Source organism: Musca autumnalis, unplaced genomic scaffold (assembly GCF_047663935.1).
Source record: "Musca autumnalis isolate F117 unplaced genomic scaffold, ASM4766393v1 scaffold_1, whole genome shotgun sequence".
Lineage (NCBI taxonomy): Eukaryota > Metazoa > Arthropoda > Insecta > Diptera > Muscidae > Musca > Musca autumnalis.
Window position 1 is genome coordinate 140,631,600 of NW_027411644.1, and position 19,251 is coordinate 140,650,850.

Here is a 19,251-nt window from a genome sequence, read left to right on the forward strand (position 1 = left end):
GTTGTCATTTTCGCAACGACCCGTTGTTATTTTTTTCAACAACGGCTGTTGGTGAATTTTACACGAACGTGCTCAAATTGACACCGAGACGTGGTCAACTTTCGGTACCAACAACGGCCGTGCTTAATTTGTCCACCGATGTGCTCAAAATGACAACGTTGCGTTTTTAATATTGGTAATTGCAGCCGATTACACACGAGTAAAAAATGACAACGGTGGTGCATGATTCATACACGGTCGTTGTCAATTTGACACCGGACTTGTATGAATTATACACCACCACCTGCATAAATCATGCACCACCGTTGTTACTTTGTACACCGACGTGCATGAATCAACACGGTCGTTGTCATTTTAGCAACGACCGTGTATGAATCATGCACCACCGTTGTCATTTTTTTACTCGGCTGCATATTTACCATTTTTTTGTGTTATTGAAAGAGAAAGGACGCATTGTGCAAAAAATTTATTGAAAATGAATAATATTCAAGAAATTAATTCGCAAGAGCCTCAAAATATCATTGGTGAGTTGCTAGAAATCGATGGCAATATTGTTGTGGTTCGCGATACAAGCCATTGCAGCAGTCAAGGTGCGGAATACAATGAGGGCGATTATATGTTAATGGAGTTCTTAAAAGGAATAAATATGGAGTCGCTTTTTGAACACTTAAAATGTAAGTAAATAAAAATGAAGTTTTCAGTTAATCAGTGTAATTAACAAAGAATATTCTTTTTTGTTCTTTTAGCATCACATGTAATATTTCGCAGTTTGCAGTACTTGAAAAAAGAAGATTTAAAGGAAGCAGTGCCACCTTGGGACTGCGTGTTGAATTCAGAGAAAAGCTCTTTGCTTGGAAAAAACGAGAGGTACGTATTATTTGTATTACAGTGTTGAACTCAGTATTAATATTGTCATAACAATAGCTCGGGATTGATGACGAAACTATGTCAGTTCCATCACTCTTTACGCTCAAGACTATATGCGCATATTGAACGAAATTTGTTCCGTTTTTCCTCTTGAAAACGAAATGAGGGTAAGATTAACAACATAAATAACGTATCTGATTATGTAGTTTCTTAACTTATAAAACGTCTTTATTTTAAGGATTATTATTACATTTCAAGAAAAGGAAAGAACAACGCAAGCGGAAAACTTTATGTCAAGTATAGAAACAAGAAGTCCAAAAAATAAAGCTTTTGAATTCAGAGCCTAGCAGAAGCAAAGCAGCAACTCACACGTCTCCTAATTTTTGCAACAAAGATGTTCCCGAAGTTGATGAATCATTGAAAATTTATTGAAAGCTAAGGATACTAAGAGAATGTAATGATTGGGGATCGATCTGCGAAAATGGAAAAGATCTTTTAACATACGTCAAAGAGATATAAAAAATTTAAGTAGCCATACATTTCGTCTAGAATGGCCGAAGTTGTCCGATGCAAGAGCTTCGTATGAAGTTGGTTCTCTGAAGGGGGATACAACTTTTTAAATACCAATTTTAGATTTTATTACTTACCCATTTCACTTATATCTTATGAATAATGGAAAAGTTTATTTCAGAGTTAAGTTAATTTAATCTGTTCCTATACATTGAATATATGTAATTCGAATTGTTTTGTCAAATCAAATATGTATTTATATTGAATTTATGTAAGTGGTTACGTTTAATAAAATACTTTTCAAAAAGTTTCATTTCTTCTACTAAGGGTATAAAATGGGAAAGGAACGGATATCAAAAAAAATGACCACCATTGGTTTCAATCTGAAAACGGGGCGTTGACAATCTGACAACGGAGCGTTGACAATCTGACAACGAAGCGTTGACGATCTGACAACGAAGCGTTGACAATCTGACAACGGGGCGTGCTCGAAATGACCACGTATGTGCTCATTTCATGCACGTTTGTTGTTGAAACCGTTGCCAAAATCTCGGTGTCAAAATGACAACGGCGTGCTCTTGGTTGATACACTATCATACACGGATGTGGTCATTTCATACACGGATGTTGTCATTTTTTCTCTGGGTGTAAAAGTAGAAAATATCGCCTTTCTAATGATGTAAAGTAGGTTCTCGTAGGTGATCAAACGACGAAGATATCACAATAGTCGCAAATAAAACCCAAATTTTAATTTTTGCAATTTTAATTATAATGACGAATATCATAGCTTTGGTTGGGGACTTTCCAAAAGCAAAGCCTGGCTGTGAAAGTAGAAGATCCCATCTTTACAATGATGTAAACTAGGTCGGCGTAGGTGACCAAATAACGGAGATATCGCAATAGTAAGTAATACATCCCATTTTTCCACTTTTTTGGAAATGACGCTACAGGTCTCAATTTTGATCGGATCATCACGAAATTTTGAGGGTTAATGGGGGTCACACAGATGAAGAAGCCTATTGATTTTGGTGATGGTCGGATAATATTTAGGGGTCGTAATGGGCAAAAAACTTATTTGGAGAAAAAGTCAGCGTTTTATTTCAAAGCGAATATCTCTGCTTCTAAAAGGGGTATATCAAAAGCAAAACCTGCTGATGAAAGTAGAAAATATCACCTTTGCAACGATGTTACGTAGGTTGTCGTAGGTGGTCAAACAACGAAGATATCGCAAAAGCCGCTAATAACTTTTCATTTTGCGATTTTAATAATAATGAAGAATATCACAGCTTTGGTTCCGGACCTTCCAAAAGCAAAGTCTGACAATTAAAGTAAAAAATCCCATCATTACAATGATGTAAAGCAGGTTGGCGTAGGTATCCAAATAACGGAGATATCGCAATAGTCGGTAATACATCCCATTTTTCCACTTTTTTTGTGGGTCCCACAGAGGAAAAAACCTTTTGATTTTTGATAATGGTCGGATATTGTTCAGGGGTCGGAATGTGACAAAAAAAAATATTTGGAAAAAAGGCCAACGTTTTATTTCAAAGTTAATATGTCCCTTCTGTAGGAGGTATATCGAAAGCAAAACCTGGCAAGGAAAGTAGAAAATATCAACTTTACAACGATGTGAAGTAGGTTGCAGGGACGTACGCAGGGGGGGGGGGGGGGGTCACTGGGGGCCCGGGACCCCCCCGAATTGGTTTGGTCGACTAAAATTTTTTGAGCAACTTTAAGAAATTATTACTTTTTTCACTAACATAATTATTTAATATTGGAATTTTCAAATGAAATCTTAGATTGTTCTGAATGCCATGTACTAAAAATTTACTTTATGAACAAGTTGTCTAAGAAATATATAAAATTTTTTGTTTGAATACTCTTTTTGAGAAAACTTCCAGTGAAATCTGTATTACTTATTTTTCTCATGTAATAAAGGGTCGAGGAAGTAGTAGTATAAATCGACTCAGATCCTCTGCGATCGCTGCAATCCTCTGCGATTGCAAGAACCTCTGCGTTCACTTGTCGATTAGCCTTTGAAGAGTTAACTTTTCGCGTATTAACCAACCGTCTCGCGTTAATACTAACCGGCCTCCGTCGCCACTCCAGATTACAATTGGTAATCTTCGTTGTTACTAACAGTCCTCTGTCGCCACCCCAGATTACAAGGTAATCTTTCTTGGTTGAAAAGAAATACACCAATAAACGGCAATCATTTATTATATTTAAACTGATACTGCTTTTGTTGTTTTATTTTATTCTTTTTACCCCCACTGCTCATCATTCCTTTACCGAGTTATCGAAGCCTATGGATTTCCCCTCCCTCACCTAAACATTGGTCCTTCGAGCCGGATAGACGCCAGTATTGTTGTTGCTGCCTCTCTCTTGAACGAGAATTGAAGCTTTTGTTGTTGCTTTGCACGGAGAAATCATTGGATCATCTCACGTCACATATAATTGATATTATTACATCTACAAATCACCATACTAACACCAGGTACGTAAACTCAGATTCCATAAAAAGTGAGCTACCCGCAAGTGTTAGTCTTTTTCAGTTTTCTTTATCGGTTATTAATTTAAGCAGTAAAAAAAACATCATTGGTCTAATTTCAATCACTCTACGCGAGTGCATTAAATTCGTTGCTTTCATCCCCCATCATACAGTCCACACAAATATTGTTGAAATCGTTGTGTACTGATCATCCAACGTCGCGTTGATCATACACTTCACAATCCGTGTTGTTGTTATTCTTATTAGATTTGCTACAAATCCTTTGGTTTCACCATAACAACACACACATAAAATCAAATAAATTTTCTCGCATTACAAAACTTAAACTCATCTTGGTCGACTACTATCCCCACTTCGTCTGTTAATTAGTTCGTTGCTCCATTTAAAACAAATAAGTTTGTTGCTAAAACTTGCTAGTTTAATTTCATTGTACTGATCACCCTACGTCACGTTGATCATACATAGCATTCGGTGTTGTTATTTCGTAAAATTTCAATTGTGGCTATTCTCATTTTAACTGAGAACTTGCAAATATATTTTGTAATATTTGCAATAACAACATCGTTAACTTTAAATAACTCTTGCACTCGACACACACACATTGATACTATCTCTCATTACATCTCATTACATCGATCTCCTTATTTGTTGATCATTTGAAAACTTGTTATTGTTGTTGTTATTCCGCAAGGCCTTTTCTAACGAGCCCTTTTGTTGTGAATTTGCATTTTACAATAACAATACAATACAAATTTACAATAACAATACACATTGTTATAGTCGCACATTGTCGTTTGTTTATTTTTTTTTTTTTTTGGTACGATCCTCTCTATCCAAAAAAAATATTTGGCGTTGTTATTCCCTCGTTCACATAAAATCCCTTTGAAAATTTGCACTGCCAAATTTACAATAACAACGCACTATCCAAATTCTCGCTGCATTTGATTTCGTTGTTGTATATATCGTCCATCACCAACCACATTCGTTTTTCTATTCTCCCTTTTGTCCAACAGGTAATTATTCTAATTGGAGAAATTACATTATAATTCTACCAACAACTTTCCCGCCTTTTTAAGAGTCCCTTACAAAGTTCTGTTGATCGGCAGCACTCACTTGTTTGATCGTTTGTAGCGTCGGTCTTTGAGTGGGAGCTTCGCTGCATACACATAGCCATTTCTCTGCTAGCGTCGCTTGTGTGGTAGCACAGTGGGGTAAAATAGCACAAATGGTTTTTTGAATAATTAATTTTGAAAATTATTTTTCGATAATTTTTTGAAATATAATTAATTGGCAGTAGGGTTTTTGGAATTTTTGGACAAATTCACCCTGCACTCGGCATTTATTGCACATATTTCTAACAGAGAACATACGTGAAAATAATTGTTTTTCGACATTTTTATATTGTTTTTTGCAATATTTGTTAATTTGCAACGTGTAGCATCGTTTCAACAAAGTAGTGAATCCAACAATAATGTTCATTATCTCGAAATTCGCAAAAATTGTGGCACAAAGTGAAGTGCGCTTATGACGAGTGCAAAAACTATCTCACGACATCCGAGACTGCACAGGATGATGTTATTGATGTCGTGGAGGAAAAATATGGTACATCCTACTTAGCCTATATCCGGTGTATGTCCACAATTAACCACCATCTTGAACGCCTTAAATCTTCAGGCACTGTCCCTAATTCACCTGCTATAGTTCTACCAATCTCACCACCTCCCCTCAATTCTAGTTTGCATAAGAGTTCTCCACCTAGTGTTTTGTCGAATGTTCCTCCAGTAGCACCCCCATCTAATCTGTTATTGGACACAACTGTCTTGCCTGTTCCTGTGCAGTCTGCTTCTCCCTCCGTACCTGCTCCACCTGAAACTTCTTGCAGTACATGCAATTGCTCTAGTGACCCTGTCGGTACTCATAGCTTTTTGTTGCCACCCCTTGATATCGATGTCTTTAGTGGAGACTTCATGTCTTGGCCCACGTTTAGGGATATTTTCACCACCCTATTTGTTGAAAATTCACGTCTGTCAGACGTTGAGCGCCTCTGCTATTTAGTGCAGAAAACCTCCGGTGAGGCTCGCGAAATCGTTTCGAGATTTCCACTCACCAATTGTAGTTTCCCTTTAGCGTGGAAAGCTTTGTCGGATGCGTATGACAATAAGCGCATCGTGGTGAACAACTATATCAAAACCTTGTTTGATATTCCCACTTCACCTCGTGAAACAGTTTCGGGTTTGAAAACAATCCAGCGAGGGATTAATAGTTGCCTCGCTGCAATGGCCGTCTATGACGTCATTACGGATCATTGGGATCCAATAGTTGTTTATATTTGTTTGCAAAGGTTGCCAAGGTTAACTTTGACTCTGTGGGAGCAAAGTATCAAAAACAAGTCGTCTTTGCCTTCTTGGAAAGACTTAGATGCTTTCCTCACAGAGAGGATACAAATACTGATGTGTGTCCAAAACTTGTACGGAAATCAAGTCACAAAATCATCAACTACGAATGTTGCTCCATCAAGATCCTCCAATAAATTGTTGTCGGTACATAAATCCAAGAATATATTATCCCTTCGATCCACAAATTTGTTGACAAACACTTGCCCCAATTGTCCTAATCAGAGACATGTTCTGCGTCTCTGCCCTAAGTTTACTAAACTATCGTTTGAGGACAAATTCTTGATCGTAAAAAAGCATAACTGCTGTATAAATTGCTTATCTCCTGGTCATGCTGTTAAAAACTGTAACAGCAAACATAGTTGCAATTCCTACAAGCAAAGGCATCACAGCCTTCTTCACCGGCCACCAATTAGAAAAGTTATTGCTTCATCATATTCGAAGACCTCTCCGGCTTTTACTGATGTCAAAAGTCGAGAACTTAATTCTACTTTGTCGCACCCAAACTCCTCTCCGGCTTTTACGAAAGTTAAAAGTCGAGTATTTAGTTCGTCTTTGTCGCATCAAGCGTCGTTTGTAGCGTCGGTCTTTGAGTGGGAGCTTCGCTGCATACACATAGCCATTTCTCTGCTATCGTCGCTTGTGTGGTAGCACAGTGGGGTAAAATAGCACAAATTGTTTTTTGAATAATTAATTTTGAAAATTATTTTTCGATAATTTTTTGAAATATAATTAATTGGAAGTAGGGTTTTTGGAATTTTTGGACAAATTCACCCTACACTCGGCATTTATTGCACATATTTCTAACAGAGAACATACGTGAAAATAATTGTTTTTCGACCTTTTTATATTGTTTTTTGCAATATTTGTTAAATATTTTGGAAAAATGTTCGACTCTCCGTAGAGGTTCGGTATTTTTGGACAAATACACCCTACTTTTGGCATACCTTGCTCCAACGTGTCAACCAAATAAGACATATTTCTGACAAATTATTTTATCTGCGTTGATTTTCTTGGGCAAACATTTATTTTTCAGACAAATAGTTTATTATTCGTTCGAATTTTGACAAATACACCCTACACTTGGTAGCACCATATACATTTTTTGTATATTTGAGACTTTTTTGCAATTTCACCAAATTAAAGTAGTTCTTGTTCGCTCTGAGGAAGTTTCTTTAAATTTTCTCCTATTTCGCCCTACTTTAATTTCAATTAGCTTTACACCTTGCTATTGGAGGTTTTTGTGGAAATTTCCTTTGAGCTATAGCAATTTGTGTCAACTGAATTTCCTCTTTTTACCATTCCTGGTAGTTTGTTGCCAATTAAATTGTAGATTTTCGGTGATTTTTGCGCATTTACATTTCAAAATGTCAGTCACCCCATACACTCGTTTTGTTAGAGCTTCGGACATTTTTTTGAAACGTGTAGCATCGCTTCAACAAAGTAGTGAATCCAACAATAATGTTCATTATCTCGAAATTCGCAGTTCAGAATTCCAAAAATTGTGGCACAAAGTGAAGTGCGCTTATGACGAGTGCAAAAACTATCTCACGACATCCGAGACTGCACAGGATGATGTTATTGATGTCGTGGAGGAAAAATATGGTACATCCTACCTAGCCTATATCCGGTGTATGTCCACAATTAACCACCATCTTGAACGCCTTAAATCTTCAGGCACTGTCCCTAATTCACCTGCTATAGTTCTACCAATCTCACCACCTCCCCTCAATTCTAGTTTGCATAAGAGTTCTCCACCTAGTGTTTTGTCGAATGTTCCTCCAGTTGCACCCCCATCTAATCTGTTATTGGACACAACTGTCTTGCCTGTTCCTGTGCAGTCTGCTTCTCCCTCCGTACCTGCTCCACCTGAAACTTCTTGCAGTACATGCAATTGCTCTAGTGACCCTGTCGGTACTCATAGCTTTTTGTTGCCACCCCTTGATATCGATGTCTTTAGTGGAGACTTCATGTCTTGGCCCACGTTTAGGGATATTTTCACCACCCTATTTGTTGAAAATTCACGTCTGTCAGACGTTGAGCGCCTCTGCTATTTAGTGCAGAAAACCTCCGGTGAGGCTCGCGAAATCGTTTCGAGATTTCCACTCACCAATTGTAGTTTCGTCGTGCTGAACAACTATATCAAAACCTTGTTTGATATTCCCACTTCACCTCGTGAAACAGTTTCGGGTTTGAAAACAATCCAGCGAGGGATTAATAGTTGCCTCGCTGCAATGGCCGTCTATGACGTCATTACGGATCATTGGGATCCAATAGTTGTTTATATTTGTTTGCAAAGGTTGCCAAGGTTAACTTTGACTCTGTGGGAGCAAAGTATCAAAAACAAGTCGTCTTTGCCTTCTTGGAAAGACTTAGATGCTTTCCTCACAGAGAGGATACAAACACTGATGTGTGTCCAAAACTTGTACGGAAATCAAGTCACAAAATCATCAACTACGAATGTTGCTCCATCAAGATCCTCCAATAAATTGTTGTCGGTACATAAATCCAAGAATATATTATCCCTTCGATCCACAATTTTTTTGACAAACACTTGCCCCAATTGTCCTAATCAGAGACATGTTCTGCGTCTCTGCCCTATGTTTACTAAACTATCGTTTGAGGACAAATTCTTGATCGTAAAAAAGCATAACTGCTGTATAAATTGCTTATCTCCTGGTCATGCTGTTAAAAACTGTAACAGCAAACATAGTTGCAATTCCTGCAAGCAAAGGCATCACAGCCATCTTCACCGGCCATCAATTAGAAAAGTTATTGCTTCATCATATTCGAAGACCTCTCCGGCTTTTACTGATGTCAAAAGTCGAGAACTTAATTCTACTTTGTCGCACCCAAACTCCTCTCCGGCTTTTACGAAAGTTAAAAGTCGAGTATTTAGTTCGTCTTTGTCGCATCAAGGTCCAACTCCGGCTTTTACAAAGGTCAAAAGCCGAGAATCTTCTGACAAAAGCAAACTCAACTCGGTTCCTATACCCACTATAGACAATAAAGCACTCCTTGGAACCGCGAGAGTAAATATTGTGCATAATGGCAAATCGTATACTACTCGAGCTATCATAGACCCATCTTCCCAATGTTCTATTGTAACTATGAAGCTTAAGAAAAAGATTGGCCTTCCTACTCAACCTGCCAGATCGGACTCGTTGTGTTCGAATAAAACTAAATCACGTACACCAAGAGAAACTTGTTCTCTGAAGTTGTCGTCCCCAAGAAATACCTCAAAACTTTTGGAAACTAACGCATTAGTCCTGCCTAATGTCAAGGGGAAACTGTTCTCACATCCACCCATGTCCAACTTGGAATCTCGGGTCCCTACTTTAGAACTAGCAGATACTTTCGATGACAGCCCAATAGACTTGCTACTTGGTGCTGATCTATACCCTAAAATTCTTGAAGCAGAACCGCCTAAAATTGTTTTAGATTCGTTGTTGGCTCAAAAATCTATTTTTGGATATCTCCTTACGGGTTCAGTTCCTCAAGCTTGTAGCACTTGAGATTGAAAATTGATATCGGCCATTTTATAAATCACCATTTACGTAAAAAAAATTGGTAAACTTTATAACTTGAATCGCTCGCATCCCGTTTTGAAAAGTAATATCGGTATTTTGTACATACATAGCTCACTTAGGAATCTGAATTTACGTTCTTTCCTAACATTTGAATCGAATATATTCCAATTTTGTAATAAAATGCTAGACAATTGGTCTAGCATGGGAGGCGGAATGTTTAGGTTTGATACATTCCAACTCAACTTCCCGAGCTCAGTCGATCACGGATGCTGATTGACATCATCGTGCATCACCTCAGCAAGTTCCCTCTGCGGAGACCGTAGAGTGTTGATGCTAACGAGCGATGGTTGTTGAGTTTTATTTATTTATTTTATTTATTTATTTATTTGTGTATACCTGTACAACAAGAGGCAGTCTTATAAGTTACAGTACAGGTTTATAAATTTAATAGTACATCCGTCTTAATGATAGCAAAATATCAAGAATAACAAAAAAATAAAGATAGTTTAACTTGGAATATGTAAATGTAGTAGTATAAATCGACTCAGATCCTCTGCGATCGCTGCAATCCTCTGCGATTGCAAGAACCTCTGCGTTCACTTGTCGATTAGCCTTTGAAGAGTTAACTTGTCGCGTATTAACCAACCGTCTCGCGTTAATACTAACCGGCCTCCGTCGCCACTCCAGATTACAATTGGTAATCTTCGTTGTTACTAACAGGCCTCTGTCGCCACCCCAGATTACAAGGTAATCTTTCTTGTTTGAAAAGAAATACACCAATAAACGGCAATCATTTATTATATTTAAACGGATACTGCTTTTGTTGTTTTATTTTATTCTTTTCACCCCCACTGCTCATCAATTCCTTTACCGAGTTATCGAAGCCTATGGATTTCGCCTCCCTCACTTAAACAACATGTTTACTGGACGAAATGTACGATATATCAAGTGTTTTCCGTGGAGCATATCTCTAAAATCAATAACAAAATTGTTTTACTGCCTTAATTTTTTATTATTTAGTTTATGGAGAAAAATGTATTGTTGTGCGTCATAAAGTGCTAATGTCTGCTATAAGTAGCATACCCACCTGCATTTTTCCTATCATTAACAAAGTTGTAGCTGAAAACAACCGCAAACAAAATTAATGCTCAAACATTGGTTAAATGGTATTAAAATCTGCTGTAATTTCGGGCTTTAGGCTAACGATAAAAATGTACCTCATCGAAATAATGGCCTTTGACTTCTCATATGTTTCGACAAAATCCGCTTCAAATAATTTGGTGTCGATTTAGCCCAATTCTTTCGTCTGTCTGGCTCAAGCGCATGATAACTCTCGAACGGATCAACCAAACTTTAAGTCATATCGGTCCACTCCTTTTTTCTCACAAGTCTACCTTTGTCGAAGGTCCAAATCGAGACATAGATTAAGTTCGAATATGGATTATATCGGTTCACTCCTTCCGTTACCTCCCATACAAAATTTCAATATCCGATTTCACCGAAACTTTGAACATCCTAAAATTACTTCCGGACGTACATATGTAATATCAAGTACCAAGAGAGTCTATATGGGACAACATCTTCGGATACTTCCTTCACAAAATTTCAAATAAGTGCAATTAAGGGCTGTTTGAGAATACATTGTACATGTTTGGCAATGCTACTCCTTGCGGTCTTGTTTACAGCGATATTCTATTTTCGTGGGTTAGTCGATAACGGTTCAAAAGCTCTAAACCTTAACTAAAATGACGGATTGACACGATAACTATCAAAAGGAATGACATCCAAAGTTAGGTCCACTTCCAAAATGGACCATTCTTGCAGGTATCTTCTCCACAAAAGTGCAAAACTTTTGCGCTCTTATCGAAGTCAATTTATGATCACAACATAAACATTTATTCGCAACGCTCACAATCGTGAAGTTTTTTACCCAAATGCTTCGATATTTTTGTCGGGAAGTGTATACGTCCTAAAAAGACAACGAAATTCTGAAACTCCCTGACTACACAATTTTTAGGACAGAGATATTGGTTATGAAGCCCGTATTCGATCTGTCTATAGATTAAAGTCTATACTTTTAAGACTGATTCTTTTATACTTGAAGTGCATAGTCTTTGGTCATAGTCCTTGGAATGTTTTAAATATCATCGAGTTCATAAACATCTAATCGTATAATTAAGGTAGAAATAAGGCGGAACAACCATTGGGATATCAGATGGAGTTTTTCCGACTTAACCTATTTTGTCAGGACTTAGCTAAAATTTTGCCGAGCCTGAATGTGGGTTTCGTAGTCTCAAACAGTACTGCGTATAGAATTCGGAGCATATGAATCGTAGTTGGTATCCCGACTCCTGATAAAAATTTTTTCTGTTCTAAATGCCTATTCCAGAACCTTCAAGAATCTACAAATTTTTACTACTCTTTACTACTATATCTTCTGGTAAAACAGTAAAGTTTTCGTGTTTTTATGACATAAAAGAATATTATTTTCTGGCAACGTTTGACTGGAAATGTTCGCTACAAAATCTAATCTGCACTCGGGGATTCGAGTTATTTATTCCAATTAATTAATGGTATATAAATAACATTAATAGCTTTTTTAGATAGATCTTCTTATCAGCATCAGTCCTCGAGGTAAAATGTGTCCAATTGATAGTTTAATAAGGTAAAAATAACACAAAACTTTTTTAAAGGGACTATGTACTTTGAAGAATAAGAAATATTGTAAATCTTTGAAATAGAAGCGAAAATGCCAAATAAGAGCTACTGTGGTTAAAAATTCTGGGATACACCAAAACGTAAACCTACATGTGTAATATTCATTTGAAAGATTTTTTAGTTATTGCGTCAATTCTGTTGGAGAATTTGGTTAAAAACTTTCAGGCGGAACTTTTGTATGGGGACTATACTAAACGTATTATGATATGCTGCATTTTACTCTGTTCCAAATTTCAAATTTATATCTATAATATTGTAAACTGTCTCTATTGAAATTATATAATTTGTGTCAATATTTCATATAAAATAAACTAAAACCCCTATAAAATAGCTTTATGTAACGCTACACGACATTTTTTAATTGCATGATTTTTGGTCAAGTTGGTCCCCCCCCCCCCGAAATGAAATCCTGCGTACGTCCCTGGTAGGTTGTCATAGGTGTCAAACCACAGAGATATCGCAATAGTCGGTAATGCATCCCTTTTTCCATTTTTGTGCAATCACACTACGAAATTTTGATCGGATCCTCACGAAATTTTGGGGGTTGATGGGGGTCTAACACAGAAAGAAGCCTATTGATGGTTGGCATACATACCACTTTTCCATTTTTTATTTGGGTTGTACTGTCGATGCACTTAAATGCGTTTCAAAAAAATTGACCTGTGTTAATGAAGACATTCAGAGCAAAGGCGCCAAGCTGTCCCAATTTTAATATTTTGAATTTTATTAGTCAAAAGCTTATGAACAGGGGTAGTGGTGTAGGGTATCACGTAGTCGGCCTCGACCCGACTGTAGCCTTGGCTCACTTGTTTTTGTATAGCCCTACTGGACAAGTTTATACTGTAATCCATATACCACAATATTGGCCACTTAATAAAAACATAATTTCGTAAACGGCTATATAATTTAATATCATCAGAGGGTACAGAGGCATTTAATATTTTAAGAGTTGTAATAGCATTAAACACTATGTTGTCCACGATTGAATTTTATTTAATTTACTATTTATTTTAAACTCTTAACATACCTATTGAGTGACTCAGTGTATCATAGAAAGTTTTTGCAACAGTTGGATATGCCCATCTACAATTAGAACTTTATTACTTAGTTTCTTTTATATATTCTACTGCATACATACGTTTGATGTGACTCCAAATTTAGATTCATATCTGTTGGAATAATTAATTTGCGTTTATATATGTTTAGAACATTATCAATCCAATTGTCCGACGATATTTCAACAGACTGAAGACTTGATGATAGCATGGATATATTTAAAAATCCATTCCACAAATCGGATTGCACTTTAAGAGCGGATAATTTAACTAATGCTGCTCCTTTAAGCGATGGTGCTCTCTTTAAATAGGCTTTAAGCGATTTAAACATAAAATCAGTCTGTAATAAAAATAAAATTTAGATTCAGTTCAGATGTGAGATGAGTTTACCTATGATAATATTATAAATGTTAACATTTGAAAACAGCGAGAAGAATTATAATGATACTAGCAAATGTTCACTACTTTGTTAGCGGAAAAATCACGTGACTATAAAAGAGAATAAGAATTAAATAAACCAAAATTCAGAACATGCTCATTTTCACCCGTTCATGTTTACAACAGTTTATATTTTTCATAAAAATATATCTGTGGGTTTCAAATAGAACTACATAAGTAGGTTTATGTTAATTTTTTAAAAACTGTTCCTGAAATAAGTTCGCGTAAAAAAACTTGTCTCCACGTTTTTTTAAATACAGTATAGTCTCGATAATCCGGACACCACATGTTTCGGCGATGTCCATATTAAACAAAAATCCCGGCACTCCAGCGAAATTTAGGTGACATTTTCTGAGTATTTTTGTAGTTTAAAACTTCTCTGCAATTGGTGTATATTTATTCATAGTTCAAGGATATAAATTTCGTAGCATGTACACATATTGATTTTCTGTGTCCATGGGACATCAGCCTCTTAGGACTTGAGATGTTAAACATTTCTACGAAAATCAGCAACTGATTTATATTGTCGTTCAAACCGAAAAAAATTATAAATATTAAAATTAAATTATAAATATTAAAAAATTATAAATATTAATTAATTATAAATTATAAATTATAAATAAAATAATTATAGATAATTGAATTTAAATCTTTAAAATCGGTGATTTTGTATAAGTTAATTAAAAACAGGATATTTTATCTTTTTAAAAAAGACTTAGTGTTGACGGAGCAACACGTCTTCACTTTATTAATAAAATATTGGCACTAAAATTTACAATTGTGATTTAAAGCTACTTAACTAATTTATTCTGCTGCAACGACAACACGTGCGCTGAGTAGGCATTATTTCATTCCCACATTTTGGTGCAACCTGATATTGCATACAATAATTATGAGAATGAATTTCGTTGATTGTTCCCATGGCTGGATGGTTGGTTATGTGATACGTTCAACATATTGTCTCTTAACTCCTCCCCCTTTAAATTCATACGTCCTCGTATGAATCAATTGGTCATCTTTTTTTCAGAAAAACGGGATATTATTAAGACTTCTGATCCTCTTGTTTGAAGATGAACAGGGTACATTTTCTATTGTGATTTCCTCTGTTGTTGATTCTTGGTCTGGTTTTGTTGCACTTTCGTTGTTTTTTGGGTAGTTATGTTTCCGTTTAGTGATTACGGTTATTATGATAAGTATTATTATGAAAATAAATACAGCCACTCCGATGTCAATCTGTTCTCTTCTTTGGATAGTCTCTATCATTTTTGTGTTGTTAAATGATACAGATTTCATCATTTCAAGTGACAACGTTTCTATTTCTCTATCGGCCTCTTTGGGTTGCACCAGTGCTGGTAATGGTTTTAGACCCGTAATTTGTTTTGAGAAAAATGATCGTCCTTCTATTGTTACATTCGTTTCAGCATGATGGACAATAAATGTGCCGTTTAATAAAATGGGGGATTCGTTTACAAAAACTTCGCCAGAATATTGGTTTAGAAATATCAGGTCATCATTAAGTTGTTCAACTGAGGGGACATCGTCATTATTAGTAACAGCGCACGTGGATGGTTTACTTTGTAATAATTGTACAATACAATCTGTGTCTTTAAGTTTCTCTATATTTTCAATGTTACAGATATTTAAGCTTTCGTAGCTGTCACATTTGTTCTTAATACCTAGTAATTTATTTTTACAAATTATTATTTCATTATATTTTATTTTATAAACAGAGTTTTTAAACTTTACAGGTTTTAACAGATTATGGTTACAATTTTCATTGTCTGTGGTTGGAATGCTTACAATGTAAATTAAACTCTCAGAATCAGATGCTACCTTTACTTTGGCGAATTTTAGTAATTCATCTACGCTATTAAATGGAATTTCTGATTTTTTGAAAAGTTTTTGCAATGTCTCTACTTCGACTTTTGAAAATATAAATGAATTGATAATGCCGGCCTTCGCCCATTCTATGGCAAATTCCACGTTGAAGATTTCTTCTTTTATTATTTCTAATCTGTATTTCAACTCAGTTATTTTTTCCATTGAGGTTTCTTTACTGTTTTTTAATTCTTTCAAAATCTTGTTGGTAGCATTTGAGAGTAAATTCAACCTTTCTATTGATAATTGATTAATTATGGCCTGGTTGTTGTTGTTGGCCAGTACATTCTCAACTTTTTCTGTAATTATTTGAAAATCGTGGTGGTCTGGCGATCCAGCCAGCCATTTCCATGCACTTCCTAAGAAGTCAATGGATCTTTTTGACCTTATTTTTGGTTTTAAACGATAAATACATGATTTTATTTGGGAAAGGGAATGATGAAGGAAGGGAATGAGAGGATGATTCTTTTCATTATTCTGCCAGACACTTGATTCCAAATCTTGTATTATGCTCTCATAATTTTTCAGGTCGAACATGTGCACTAGCTTGAAGGTGCCAGTTTGAACCTTTGCCAGTCCGACATCAATTGCAACCAGTTTCGAGTTCGAATAATCCAAAATCCGAAACTCTCCCATACATTGACTAAACGCCATTAAAAACCTGCAAAATGTTTGTTCTGATTAATTTTTTATGAATTTTTTGTGGACAACTCTTCCACCTTCCGTAACAATGGTGGATTTGCGGTCCTCTTTAACAATCTCTTCTTTGTATCTTTCAGATAGTTTTGTTCCTAAACGTTTGTTAATTTTGACGAAAATTGTTTGTCCCGGAAGGTATGATTTAAAGTCCTTCTTTTCTTTATTGTGGTATTTCAAGTCCTTTTTCTGTTTTTCCTTGATCTTTTCCATATTCGATTGCCTAGTCTTTTCATAACTTCCTGGTGAAAAATCCACCGTCCTTCCAAAGAATATGTCTACCGGTTTTCTACCTATGGTGGAATGAATTGAGTGATTATATTCATTAACCGACCTTTCTAGCAATTCCTCGAAATTCCTGCAAATCTCTTCTTGTTTTAAACATCTCATCAGTTCTGCCAATGTGGAGTGAAAACGTTCTACTTGTCCGTTAGCCTCACTCCGATATGGCGGTGTTGTAAAAACTTCTATTCCTAATTCATCTTTCATCATAAATAGGATAGTCGATGAGTTTAGTGATTTTTCATTGTCCATAATTATAGTTTTTGGGACTCCGTAGAAAAATATTAAATCTCGAAGAGATTTCCTAATGTCTTCTACAGATTTTCCATTTATTATTCTAGCCTGTGCGTACTTCGAAAACTTATCAATTGCAGTCAAGACTAGCTTTTTGTCAGTTGCAAAAATGTCTATGTGTACTACCTGACCTGGATATGATGGTACAGGTGTCTCACTCAATTTTGGATCATTCGGATGACGGTCATATTTACCTTTTTTGCAAATAGTGCAGAGTTTCACAATTCTTTTTATTTTTTTCATCATGCTAGGAAAATAGTATTTCTCCATTATTTGCGCTTTATTTTCTACAGCATTCCTATGAGCTCGCTTGTGCGTATCAATAATTATACCTTCCTCCATGGATTCTGATGTAATATCAATAACTACTTTTTGTGTAAACCGTGCTTTGATATTGACAAAATGATTTAGATATATTTCTTGAATTCTCCCCATTATTTCTTCTGGTGCTTTTATCCCATTAACGACGGAAGGGTTTAAATATCTTTTTAGTAATGAAAGCAATTTTTCATTAGTAAAATCTCTCTCTGTTATTGAATGCCTATGGTATCCTGGAAATACTATTTGAAATTGGTATGAAGTTTCCTCGCCTGCAATCAAAAACAACTGATTCTTGAAAACATTAATGGGTACTTCGACACTCGGTATAAGGTCCTCTGCTGAGCTTTCTGCGCTATGTACCGATCCCGTTAAGGTGTAGACGTTTGAAATAGGTGGCCTAGATAAGGCATCAGCCACTAAGTTCGTATTCCCAGGTTTGTATTTAATTTCATAGTTATACTCTTCAAGGATAGCCCTCCATCTCTTCATCTTGGTGTTAGCGTTCTTATTACTAAGGGCATATGTGAGTGGTTGGTGATCAGTATGAATTACAACTTTGGCTGTACCATACAAATAATTCCTAAGATTGTATAGAGACCAAACTATAGCTAACATCTCTCTTTCGTTTGTGGCGTAATTTTCTTCCTCGTGGGAAAGGGATCTAGAAATAAATGTCACAGGTCGCCCTTCTTGGCTAAGGACTGCACCAATAGCTTTATTTGACGCATCTGTCGTCAAATGAAATTCCTTTTCGAAGTTAGGGTAGGCTAGTACGACTTCCGGCGATATTATCGCATTTTTCAAAGAGTCTATTGCCTTTTTTTCTACATCACTTAGGAAAACTTTTATCCTCCTTGATTGTGTTCTTGTAACTTTTCCGTTATCTCCCCTTAACATGTTTGTAAGAGGTTTAGCTATTTCAGCGAATCCTTTTATGAACCTTCGATAAAAATTAAATAACCCAAGGAGTGAACGCAATTCCCTTAAGTTAGTTGGATATGGAAAATTTACAATGGCCTCAACTTTCTTCGGGTTCATTTTTACACCTTTTGCTGACACTACAAATCCAAGAAACTCTACCTCTTCTTTAAAGAAATCGCATTTATCCAGTTGAACCTTCATATTTGCGTCTTCCAAGGTGGAAAATATTTCCTCAAGATGTTTAAGATGACTTTCTATATCTTTACTAAAGATTATTATATCATCAATATAAACATAGCATGTCTTGCCTATGAACTCTCTAAGGATGTCGTCCAAAGTCCTTTGGAATATAGAAGGACCATTTTTTAACCCAAAAGGAAGTCTAGTAAATTCAAATTTACCATTACTTATGGAAAAGGCTGTTTTTTGCATATCTTCCTCTCTAAGGGGTATCTGGTGGAAACCACTTTTTAGATCTACAACAGAGAATATGTTATTTCCTCCCAAATTTGCTAATACCTCACTTATCTCTGGTATGGGGTATCTATCAGGGACGGTAACAGTATTTAATTTCCTGAAATCTACTACTACCCTATATTTTTTCTGTCCTGAGGCGTCCTCTTTTTTGGGTACTACCCAAATTGGTGAGTTATAGGGTGAGCGGGATGGTCTTATTATTCCGTCATTCAAAAGCTTTTTTATTTCATTATCTACCACTTCTCGTAAGGCCAAAGGATATGGATAATTTCTTGTGTACGTAGGAGATTCGTTTGAAGTTATTATTTCGGCCACCACCTTCGTTGTATAGGTTAGGCGTTCGTCTGGCTCTGAAAATA

General features: G+C 36.0%; 1 protein-coding gene across 5 annotated transcripts in view; it reads right to left on the reverse strand.

Annotated features, from left to right (window-relative positions):
• Nepl16 (Neprilysin-like 16) overlaps positions 1–19,251 on the reverse strand; it is a 760,847-nt gene that overhangs the window by 269,731 nt on the left and 471,865 nt on the right. For all 5 annotated transcript variants that reach the window (XM_073956191.1, XM_073956162.1, XM_073956170.1 and 2 more), the window contains exons 7-8: positions 13,669–13,925; positions 13,558–13,613 (exon numbers count right to left, since the gene is read on the reverse strand). In XM_073956191.1, coding sequence (XP_073812292.1) covers positions 13,558–13,613; positions 13,669–13,925 — 313 coding nt within the window. The remainder of the gene's footprint in view (positions 1–13,557; positions 13,614–13,668; positions 13,926–19,251) is intronic.